Source organism: Ammospiza caudacuta, chromosome 3, assembly GCF_027887145.1.
Source record: "Ammospiza caudacuta isolate bAmmCau1 chromosome 3, bAmmCau1.pri, whole genome shotgun sequence".
NCBI classification, from domain to species: Eukaryota; Metazoa; Chordata; class Aves; order Passeriformes; family Passerellidae; genus Ammospiza; species Ammospiza caudacuta.
Genome location: NC_080595.1, coordinates 31,185,215 through 31,197,638, shown reverse-complemented (window position 1 = coordinate 31,197,638; position 12,424 = coordinate 31,185,215). Strand labels below are relative to the sequence as shown.

At 41.2% G+C, this 12,424-nt stretch overlaps 1 protein-coding gene across 2 annotated transcripts in view; it reads right to left on the bottom strand.

The window, feature by feature from the left end:
- Positions 1-12,424, bottom strand: part of TTC7A (tetratricopeptide repeat domain 7A) — a 168,565-nt gene that overhangs the window by 143,706 nt on the left and 12,435 nt on the right. For both annotated transcript variants that reach the window (XM_058800754.1, XM_058800756.1), the window contains exons 4-5: positions 3,787-3,917; positions 1,728-1,849 (exon numbers count right to left, since the gene is read on the bottom strand). In XM_058800754.1, the coding sequence (XP_058656737.1) occupies positions 1,728-1,849; positions 3,787-3,917 (253 nt within the window). The remainder of the gene's footprint in view (positions 1-1,727; positions 1,850-3,786; positions 3,918-12,424) is intronic.

Below are 12,424 nucleotides of genomic sequence, written 5' to 3'. Positions count from 1 at the left end.
TGTGTTCCTGTAATTTTTTGTGGATTGTGTTTGTTAGGGATTCGGTTTTTGTTTTTAAGGCTATCATTAAAATATATGAGAAGGGAGCACACAGGGCTCCCAATGGCCAAAATATCCTGCTAGATATAACGAACACAGTAATGGCCAAAATATCCTGCTAGATATAATGAACTCATCACTGATGAAGACTGAATTTACAATGTTGCTGAATAAAATGAACATGAGTTTGATATTCAAAAGGTGCCTGGAGGACATCCATGCCATATGTTCTAAATGGGATTTTATTTTACTACATAGTTAATGAGCTGACTGGCAAGACCTGGGCTTTTTGTTTGCCCTGAGAAGGGCAGAAGGTTAGGAAAGCACATACTGTGCCACAGCTGGCCAACCCTCAGCCTCACCTGGGAAAAACACACACCAAGCAGATACTGAGACTATGCTTTACAAGTTCATACTTTGCTTTATGCATAAACTTGTACTTGCCTGACTAAAGGGGTCATTTTACAACATCTGAGCTTTGTGTTTTTGTAAGCCTCCAGGTGAAAACAAGGCTTACCTGAAGGCACATCTCACAGATATGCTTAGAGGACAGCTTTGCTCTACACACATGGAGAACAGCAGCTATTCGCAGTTGCATTTAAAGTCATCCTCAGGGATAAAAAGGTAGCAAAAAAGCCCTAAACAAGAAGCAAGCTCCTCCTCCAGCAGAATCAAAGAATAGTATCATTTTTCTACAGAATGATTTCAACTGATTTTTACTGGGAGGTTTTTTTCCTAGGTTTTTGGGGTTTTTTTGGTTTTGGTTTGTTTTTTTGCTTTCTTTTCCCATTCTACTCAGCAGGAAAAGAAGTGAAGAAAAGGAGGGAAAGTATCTTTCGCTGGGGGTGAAGGCAAAAAAAGACAAAATTAAATATTTGTGAACACAGTTTGTGGTGAGAAACCCAGAATCTGACTCCTTGATAATAAATGGGATAATATGGTGCAAGAAGAGGACTAAGGAAGGACAGAATCTTACAAGTGCTGTTTACACATGCTGAAGAGACACTCTCCCACATGACAAAATCTCTCCATTGGATAACCAGAGTTAATTATATTTTGAAGACACAGCCTGGTTTAGGGAACAGCATGTCCTCACCAATGGCCTTTGGAAGTGTCCAGAATCTTTTCTGCTGATCTTGAGAAGGTTTTTCACTGAAGGCTCATAAAATTCATTGTAGGCTCATAGATATTAACTCCTCCTGCCCTTTTGAAGTTCACTGGGAGCTGTGTTTCAGAGGCATAATAAATACCCTGGAGTAGCACTGTTCCTGCATACATTCTCCAGAGTAAAACCACACAGATTTGCAGCATTGATTGGCATATTTAAGACCTTACACAAACAAACAAATAAATGAAAGAAACTACCTGTAAGATTTTACTGAGCTCTAAACCAGGTGCTGAAAAGCAGTGTAAATTCCACTCTCTCTCTACAGTCAAACCCCCCTTGTCTCCACAGGGAGCTGAGTCAAGACAAGAATACTGTTCTACCTCATCCTACTTGTAGGTCTGGAAAAATGACTCTTAAGAAAGACAGAGAGACACAAACAGAAGACAGGGAAGGACACTGAGGAGACTTGAGATGAGCCAGCAGCCAAAAGTCATAACAGAACATAAGAAAAAAAACAAGTCTTCATCTGAGACAAAACATGCAATATTATCTAATTTTATTAATACCTCCATCCACCTACCCTTTTTTTAACTGAGTCACGTAGGCACTCTGTAGAGCTGCTTCCAGAAAGTAGGAAAGTTCAAACTCAGAGTAAGTCACATTGCTGCCCTTGATACTCCTTGAATGTGTGTTGTTTAAGGTCTGTAAGGGGAAAAAAAGAAATATCTTGGAATACAGGTAACTATTGGAACTAGCCAGGTTCTTGTGAGCCAGTAACATCTTCAACAATTAAACTTATCAGCTATTCAAAAATGTTATAAAATAAATTTTAAAATATACAATGTCTTCCATGAGATATTCTGCATGCAATATGAGTTTTGATACCTTTCCAACCTTTAATAAAGTAAGTAGAAAGCTGCATATTAACACCAACAGCTTGGGAAATACCACACAAATTACAAAGATCCCGTATGTTGCACAGAAATAACAATACAATGTTTGAGTAGGTTTATCTAGTTCAATATAACAAATATTTGTTAAGAGTTAGCAAGCCATCAGGAGTCCTGATGAAAGAATCTTAACCTTTCCTCTATTTGTCTTATCAAATCTTCCCTGGTTGTGCTGCCTTACTGGTACCACTGTGTCTGTCATCAACCCTGCATTTTTGTGTCAGAGACAACTATGTGAAAGAAGGTTGTAGGGAGGTGGGGGGGTCAGTCTCCTTCCAAGTAACAAGTGATAGAACAAAAGGAAATGGCCTCAAGTTGCAACACAAGTAAATTTCTTCACTGAGAGAGTGGTCCAGCATTGGAACAAGCTGTCCAGGGAAGTGGTCAAGGAATTATCATCCTTGGAAGTGTTCAAAAAGCATGTGGTGCTGGCACCTGGCAACATGGTTTAGTGACAAACATGGCAGTGCTGAATCAATAGCTGGCCTCAGTAAATTCAGAGGTTTTTTCCAACCTTACTGATTCTATGATTCTAAGCAAATTACAGGTCAGATCCTTTTCCTTCTTTGCAGATCCAAGCTGTCAGTAAAAGAAATTTACAGTGTCCAGCACCAGCAGGAACTCATCCTTCCACAATAGAAGGACAGTAATCATTTCAATTTAAAGACTATTCCACTTTTTTTTTTTTTCTGCAGAGAAACAGAGCAGGCCTCTTCTCAGTTGGCTTTTTAAATGAATTTTTATACGTGCACTAAGCTTATTTTTTCTTGTTTCAATACAATTAAAAACAAAACCTGACACAAAACCACACCTTTGCTACTGAGAAGAGTAGAAGTATCTGGTCAGAAGGTCAAAGGCCTTTCAGTTACAGGACAGATAAAAATGCTGTTAACAATCAGTACTGCTGATGCCAAGCATAATGTGTGGCATTGGAAGGGCATGGAAGCATGTGCCCAGCAAATCAGCAGCACCTATTATCTGCATGGCTCAGTGGAAGGCTCCCAGTGTCCATCCTACCAACCAGTGGCTAAGCAGCTGCTTGCTACTAATCACAGAATGGTTTGGTTTGGAAGGGACCTTAAAAGATCATCTAGCTTCAACCTCCCTACCCATGTCCCTGTCCATGGGCAGGGACACCTTCCACTATACCTGGCAGCTCCAAGCCCCACCCAGCCTGGCACTGACTACTTCCAGGGATGGAGGACCTAGGTTCTAATGATCTGGATTCCTCAAGGTTCACTTCGAGAAGGTGAAGCACTGGTAATTAAACTGCTATGGCTGACCCAAAAAGGTTTCTTTCAGCTCATTAGGGATCTCAATAGCCACTGCTGTGCATAATTTATACAGCAGGGATGTAAAATGCCTTGAGTTCCTTCACACCAGCACCTGCCATGCAAAGTTCATAGTTCCTCTTTAGTAAGGCTAAACTTGAGATGCAACTTGTGCATCTCAAAGTATTTGGTGCTTTACCCCAGGCAGAACTTATTTCCAGACATCATTCTCAGAAGAAATAGGTAGAGACCAGCTAAACTGCTGTTTTGCAAATGATTTTACTGAGACACCTCACTTCTTCCAATTTGTTCTCAGACTCCTTGCTATGATCACTTGACATTTCTCCATTTTTTCATTTTTGCTGAGAAACCACTAGAAATTTCACCCAGGCCATACACTAAGCACATTTCTTCTTACCTTCTCAAGCTCCTGCAAGTATACCTGGGCAATAACACAGGCTCTCTCAAAACAAGCCATGACTTCCTCCTCCCTTTCACACAGTCGAGCACGTGAGGCAATTGAGTTGGTTGAGCGCTCCAGTGACAAACCTGCAAAATGGCAACATCATCTTTAACTGAAGCCTACCAACAGCAGTATGGCCATACTATTCTTAATTTACCAGCTGACAGAAAGGCTTTTCCACATGTGGTTTTCCTCTTGATTTGATGACTTTCAGGACACTACCCCCATGAAAATACAATTCCTACACATGCAAGGCATCTTTGTCATGCTGCTCTAACACACAGTACCACTGCACACTCCTACCATGCCTTTCAAACACTTATAAAGGCAGGATACACAATCCCTCTGGCAGGAATCAGCAAACAGAGAAATTAATGCCTATATTTTCAGAGACAGCTACAGATCTTGGGTGCTTCAATTCAGTGCCAGTATGCACTGAATTTGATCATTTCTAGGCATCTGCTACTTCAAGTGAAGCTTTTAATAAGCAGCAGTGTTGAGGGGAAAAAACAAACAAAAAATTCCTAACTGGAAAATTATACAGAAACAAAGTTGGAAATTCTGAGCCCTCTCTTGGAAAATCTGAGCACATGCAGATTGCTCATGGACACACAGCAAGCTCTTGGCAAGGCACAAGAGACTCTTAACCACAAGATCATTCCCTTTCCAAAGAAAGGAAAAAACCCTGGGTTTTGTACTACTGAACTTCTTTCTTGTATCATTATCCAACATCACCAATAAACACAGAGTATGCTAATTGAAGATGCACAGCTACTGGTCCCTACAATAAAAATTTCTACTATCAGACTCTTGTCTGGCATCATACTACGACAACCTTTATACTCTTAAACCTAATTGGATGGGCTACACATCCATATCCCTGTTTTACTCTGATTGGTACAGGTTCTTATGCCACACTGGATCTCTACAAGACACCACTGCTTGAAAACTTGGATCTTCACCAACCACAACTGCACCGACACCTCATAGCCCAACACATGTTGCAAAAAGTTCAGCAGATGCTTTCTAATTGATTTTTTATATAACAGCATTCTCTAATAACAATGACAAACATGTAAGATGCAATACAAAATTCTACTGTTCCTGACACAGATCCACAGAGGTAACAAAAGAAGAAAAGAATTCAGCTGTCCAGACAGCTATCCAATGAAGTCATTTCAACTGCTGCAGCATGTAGCAAGGGATTTGGGAGGACCCACCACAGGCACCAGCCATGCTTTCCTGGACTTTCACAGTTTGAGAGGCACAGCACCTCAGTCTGCTCATTCCAGGAGTCTTGGCAACAACCTGCTGTGAGGCAGAATGGGCAGCCAGGCTTCCCCATGATGTATGATACAGTCTGGGTGCTCCTGCTGGAGGAGCCTGAGGTTCCTAGGCAGTCTTAGCTTTGTTTACTTCTAATGTTCAACATTTGTTCTGTCCCCTTGGTTACTCCACGAGGAGTTTCCCTATCTCATGCCTTACATTTGAGCCAGACATAAGCAGTTAGTTCAGTGGGTTGGGAAAAGGCCTCCCTGGTTCAAGCTCAGGAGGTGGCTCCCCACTCCTTCTGTCCTCTCCCAAGTCACAAGTACACAGTGTGCTCCCTCAAAGATCTGTATCTTGAAGGAACACACGTTCATACCTTTCACCTCTGAAAATACAGACCAGAGTAGAACAGGAGGACTGAACTGATTTCAGACTGACAGGGTGTGTGGGATGGGGATGACAATCATTTTGCTGCTTTTAACTAATGCCCAATCTGTGTTTTCTTCTTCCTTCCAGAAAACACCTTGTACAGCATCCAGATATAACAGATTTTGTCTCTAGTTCATCTATGAAGTCTCTGTCTTTATATTATGGGTTGTTTTCCTATTATTTTAATGGTTCCATTCTCCAACCCTGTAACTTCGTAATGAGTGAAGGAAAAAAATGCTCATTAACTCTCTCTACAGGAAAAGAACAAACCAAAAGTATCCAGCACTACAGTCAGAACAAATAACCTACAAATATTCTTCTTATACCTGTCTCAGTTTTATCTACCTCTGAATTTCTAGTCATTTCCCTTAAGTGAAAATAAATTTTAAGAAGTCTGCATTTCAGAGCCATTTCCCTTAAGTGCAAAGTAGGGTTGAAGGCCCTGCAAAAAAAATCCAGTACAATCCACTGACATTCATATACAAGCAGCATTTAATCAAACTGCAAGAGCTATCCTAACATAGTCTGTTTGGGGGTGTTTATCGTGGGAGATGTCACACAGATAGAAGAGGTTGGTAAAAAGCCATTTCCATACATGCTACAGCCCACTGCAAGGAGTTACTACCTCTGAGCTCTGACATGGGGGAGGAAAGCAAGCAGCCTCTGCCAGCATCAGGTACTGACAACAAACATGCCCATCCATGCAAGGCAGAAAAACAGAGCTGGGGCTGGTCAGAGACAGGGGAAGGAACATCTCCAGAAGGATTCTTGCCACACTAAGTATCCAGCAACACACAGTGTGTTAAAACAGATACTATGCTACACTGCACTACTTGTAAAGGGCTAGGGGGGAAAACAACCCACATGATGTGACATTAGTCATGGTTCTCTCTCTGTCACTGTATGCACCGACCTCATGTCATTCAAGTACAAAATCTTCTACAGAATCCAAACAGGGCTATTCTTCCCTACCACAGAAATGCAATGAAAAGAAAAATTAGAGCAAGCAGACTGCAAATCCAGTATACAAGGGGAAGAACAGAAGAAAAACAACATAAGTTCCCTACTCTTGCAGCCACCAATTCAGTTCCCACAGTACAAAGCCCCAACAAAAAGATTTGCTCAGGATGCAGTTGGGTAAGACTTGACAAGCCCACCAGCACAAAGAGCACAAATTCCATCCTCTTGTCCATCCTCCAGTTACCAACACAGAAAAGACTCTGCAGCACAACACACAATTTAAATTCAACTCAGCTTCCACAATGTGTCAAAGTCACTAAAGTGCATGTTACTTCCACACTGGGGTTAGCAAGAAAAGTAGAGCTATTGCCAAGACAGAATTAGCTTCCAAGCAAATCATAAGGCAACATGCTTTCTTGTTAGCTGGTTAAGGTAAAGGGACTCAGGTATTTTTCATAATCAGCTGTGGCAAGAGAATACCAACTTAAAGCTTATCTATCCTAAGATTTTTCTTTTATGAATCAGGTGCCCAAATTTAAATAGATACATATCTATATACTGTAGTAGTTTATCATGCAGTGCAGACAGTTTTCTAATAGAGTATGGCCCAGGCTCAAGATTTTGAGATCTGTTTCCAGATTATCATTCTTTAAAATAACAAATTCTACCCACTTCAGAGGAAGTAACTTTCTATGTATAAAAATGCTGCTTTTCTCTCCTGCATAAAGGTAAAGCTTCCATTCACCTCCTCTAGTTCTCCCAATGATTCATCTCTGGTTCTTCACCTTTCTATAATCTTTGCCCCTTCTTCCCTGCCCCCAACTCTAAGCTGCATTTATGGAAGAAAAAACTCAAATCCATAAGGTTTGTAAGTAATCTCTTCCTTGAGTTGAAATGCACTGCTCTCATATATGGAAATCTGAAAGGGGAAATTTTATGAAGGTGTATTTCCACTTTCATCTCAGTCATGCCTGGCTAAGGGAAGACATTGATATCCTATAGCTCCAATGCTCTGAGGTGATGATATTACCAGAACTGGAACATCTATGTGCACATGGACATGTGATATCAGAGTCTCAGCAACATAAATGGGATGAAAAGTCATGTTAGAAGGAATCCTTGAAGGTACATGGTCTGACTTGCTACACAAAGAAGGGCCAGCTCAGGGTGTTACCCAGCTTGGTCTCGAAAACCTCAGTGCACAGACAGAGACTGCACTGGACCAGGGAGGAGACTACAGTGGCTTTACATTTCTATGGTTCATAAAGTAGCTCACCAAACAGCAGCACTCCTCCTTCCAAGTAAGAACAATGTACCAATCCTTTCCTTTTTACAGACTTCAAGCTTTCTATACTTGGATGAATTTAGACAGCCAGGGAAGAGGTGCAAGAATTCGGGGTCATCACTTTCACCAACAGTGCTAGCCTGCAGCTGCTAAAATCCCATGGCCCAGGAGCATCAGAGCTGCCTTGCAAGCTGAAGAAGAGATCAAAGAAAAGCAACAGCATGAAGAGCATGAACCCAAACTCATATGTTGCATCCCAGTGCTATGTGTTGAACACACCTATGGACAGCAGAAGCAAAAGACATCTTAGTGTGGAACTTACAGCGCTGCCAACAGCAGCAGCCCCAGTCTGCAGAGCAAGGTTCCACTGTCTGTGCTCCTGGGCCACACAGACAGGCCAGCCTGGCCAGAAGACAGGTGTGATGCTGAGATAAGTGCATGCAATAGTTTTACTCTCTGCACAGGAAGGTAAGTCATCTGTCTGCACAGGAGGTAAGCAATGCATGATGGTATTGCATGGCAACAGCAAGGAAACTGGTTGTGTGCACACTCCCATCCTGGAGAATGCCAGGTCATTCTGGGTCACTGTCCCCAAGCAAAGGATGCACTTCACTTCTACCACGTGGCCTTCAGGCTAGTTCACAAATGTGGCTCTAGGAAATTAATTAGCATTGAAACAAGACTATTTTTAAGACTTCAAACATATCCATGTGCATGCTGACTAATCAACATTCATCAGAATACCAAACACTTTTCAGAGACAAAATTCAAAAGCACAACCACACCACTCTAAAGATGGTATTACTACCAGTTTGCCCTGCCAGCTAAGGTCTGAACTTAAGAGCACAGTCCCCAACTAACCTATTCCATTACAGAGTGTTGGAAAGCAAAATAGCCCAAACCCCAAGAAGCAGCAGTTGGGATTAGTTAGACATAGGCAAGACCCAGCACCATGCATTATTTCTGCCACAATCCACAGCAGTTTAAATAATTCACAACCTAGTCTAGACACTTTTCTCCCCAGCAACTAAACCATGATTTTTTTTCAGCAGGACTTATTTGCAGTGGAAATAGAAGACGGGGAAGAAAGGCCTAGAAGCCCTTGATTTTGAACACATTGATTCATACTGCAGCCCATGAAAGGTGGGGACAAAGAGACCAGTTTTGCTGTTCAAGAAAGCTGCATACTTCTTTGATGCTTCCTATTGTTCAGGATTATTGTACATTTCTGGCAAACTGTTACAATCTTGAAATATCTTTCATGTAAAAGTCTCAGGGGTAAAAAGGCAGAAAATTCCAGTAACCCCATGTACAATTATCTGAAGACCTAACTATAAGCTGGGAATGAAGCTTAAACTTTAAGCAACCTGTAAAGGCTGCTCAATGCAGAACTCAAGACCTCCTTCTCCCACTTTCCTACGAGATGCAATAAACCAATGCTAACAATGTTACTCCAATTATTTTCAAAGCAAGAACTCTATCAGGTTAGACTTGTAATTACAGCTCAAGTTTATTGCTAAAATTAGGACAGCTTTTTGATCAAGTGGCTATGAAGGCAGAAGGCAGCAAGCACTCCCCTGAGACGCAATCTCAGTGCCCTGCCCCCAGTGAATACTGCACAGGCTCTGCATCACACCACATACCCTATGCATACAGAAATCAGCAACTTTAATCCACTGACACTAATTCTTTGGAGCATATCCAGACCTGCTCAGCTGGCTGTTCTTAACCTCCATGGCATGGCTTTTAATCCTTGCTTTAGCCTATAATACAGTGGTCTCCAAAATTCCTTGACCATATTAAGAAAAAAAAAAAATCATATATTGAGCATGCATACTCAATATACGCATATAGCTATATAAAGACATTGCTTCACAAACTATATATTATATATTTGTTTATTTTTTCAAAAATGCCTTCTAGAAAACATTCTACTGACAGCTACCTGTCAGCAGAGAAAAGCCCTGCAAATTCAGAACACTTGACTTTTTGAAAAAGCAAAAAGGCAGCAATTCACCTTTAAGTTTGACAGGTATTTTAACCATTTTGCCATGAAATAACCACTGAGTTGCAGTATGTACAGATTTTCATGGTCATTCCCCATCTCATTACAAACTAGATTCTATTTGAGGCTTGTGTTTATAAAGTCAACCTCACTCACACCATCCTACAGCACTTTGTGCATTTCTGGACCAAACTGTGCTCCTAAGCAGCTCTTAATGTATTTCATTACTGAACCAGAATGTGGCAACTTCCTTTAGGTGAGATATGTTAGAAACATTTATACTTCCTTGCTACTACATACCAAGCCTCCCACACTGCCCAATTTCTTCTAATACCTATTTTTTCCAAGTCTTTGGCAATGTCTTCTGTGTCTCTTTCAAAGGAAAGCATTTTAGTTTGGTGCCATATAGGTTTTTTTCACATTATTTCAGCCATTTTTCCACAGTAGGAAGAACAAGTGTCTCCCCAATGGTATACTTTCTTCATATTTTGCTTTTACATAAGAAAGCTCAAGAGAGGCTTCTAAAAATGAAAGTATTTAATTGAGTGTCATTAGACTTCATTGATTAGATCCAATCCAACTGTCACTGCTTTTATCTGATTGAAGAGCTTGTGCTATTAATGTAAGCTCTGACATTCTTACCATTCACTTGTGCTCCTTTTTCTAGTATTACCTGAAATCCACAGGTTTTTAAGAGAATCTTTAAGCTACATGTCTATTTAATTAGGGTTAGTTTAATTAAAACTAGACAATATACTACATAAATCCACTTAAGTAGGCACAAGTGAGCTGCAACATTGTAAGTGAATTAAATAGTGAGGAAGCCCTTCTGCAGTGTGAAACACACTGTTTTGTAAGACACTTTTGCAGGCTCTACATGACTCAAGACCCTCGGACATACAGACTAAGTCAGGGAACCACTTTCAATAAAATACTAAAGATCTATTTCAATGTGAGATGCCTTTTTTTTTTTTTTGCTGGTGGATTTTTTAAGAAAAAAAATTAATATAAGCTATAATACTTTTCTTCTGCACCACAGTAGAATTATCTTGCTCAACCCCTGGGGCACAAGCACCACTTTGGGGACCACTGCTATAACATACTGATTGTCCAGGTAGAAGAGGCTGCCTCCATTCTGTGACATCAAGATACATCTACAGAGCAATGCTCTGAGGCACAGCAAACACAGGGGTGATCAGCAATCTCTTACAGCCCCACATTTAAAGGCTTTGCCAGCACCATCCACATCTATAAATTGTCATGGCATACTGCAGAAATTACTCTTGTTTTACCCTGGTCTAACTACAACAGGAAGAAGCAGAAGAGAAAAAAAGCTAAGTTGAAGGGGCACAGGGGAGAGGAGATGGTACTGATGATTAAGCACTGGAATTTATTCAGCTTGAGTTCACCTGCACTACAGTTAAGCAACATCACCAGCAAGAAAGTTCTCTTCTAGCTGCAGAGTCACTGAATCAGACTAGCCCTAGAATCCTGTTTTCAATTTTTTTGGCACCTCACTACAAGAAAGACCCTGAGGTGCTGGAGCATGTCCAGAGAAGGGCAACAGCGTGGGTGAAGGGTCTGGAGTACAAGTGCTATGAGGAGCAGCTGAGGGAGCTGGGGGTGCTTAGGCTAGGGAAAAGGTGTCTCTCTACAATTACCTGAAAGGAGGGTATAGCAAGGTGGAGGTCAATCTCTTCTACAAGTACACACCAAGTAACAGGACAAGAGAAAATGGCCTCAAGTTGCACCACGACAGGTCTCAACTGGCTATCAGGAAAAATTTATTCACTGAAAGAGCAGTCAGGCACTGCAACAGGCTGCCCAGGAGTCACCATCTTTGGAGGTATTTCAAAGATGTGTAGATGTAGTGCTTAGGGACATGGTTCATTACTGGATTTGGCAGCACTGGGTTAATGGTTGCACTTCATGATCTTACAGGTCTTTTCCAATCTAAATGATTCTATGTGAATTTGGGGAGCAGAAGGGAGAGAAAGGAAGGGTAATTCATATTTTACTATGCTGATTTGTATCAAGCACTCAACACAATTCTGGACAGAGCCTGCAAAGACTAACAGGCTTGTTGCCCAGTCACTTGAAAGACAGAGGCATTTGAAGCTTACTCCAGGGCAAACCATCACATGGAAATCTTCCAACAGCCACTGGACACATCCCATGCTACACAACACAGCCATCTAAAAGCTACCTCTAGCTTAGGCCATCTGTGAGTATGTTTGTCTTTGTTCTCTTCTAGTGAAAGTAAGTGTAGCATGTTGTTTCATTTAAGCCCATAAACATTGTTCCATTTCCTCAGAAAAGCATGGGCAAATACTCTTCCACCTCCTGATGCTGCTAACCCCACACCTTTAGAGAACCAAGCCATAGTGCAGAAGGTGGAGAAGGTTTTATGCATGTGTGGAATCACCATCTTCAACTGTGTGTGGGGAAGGGAGTAGAATAACTAAACTTTACCACTGTAGAAACCAAGTCACATTAACAAAAGGAACCAGAAGTTATTCCCTTTTGTCACTTCCCAAATTTCAGTAATCTGCATTTAGTGGCCTGCATCTAACTCCTCTGTGCTAGAGGTGCAAACTACTTCTGGAACAGTAAACCATCAGAACCAACAGCAGAAAAAAGCTCAT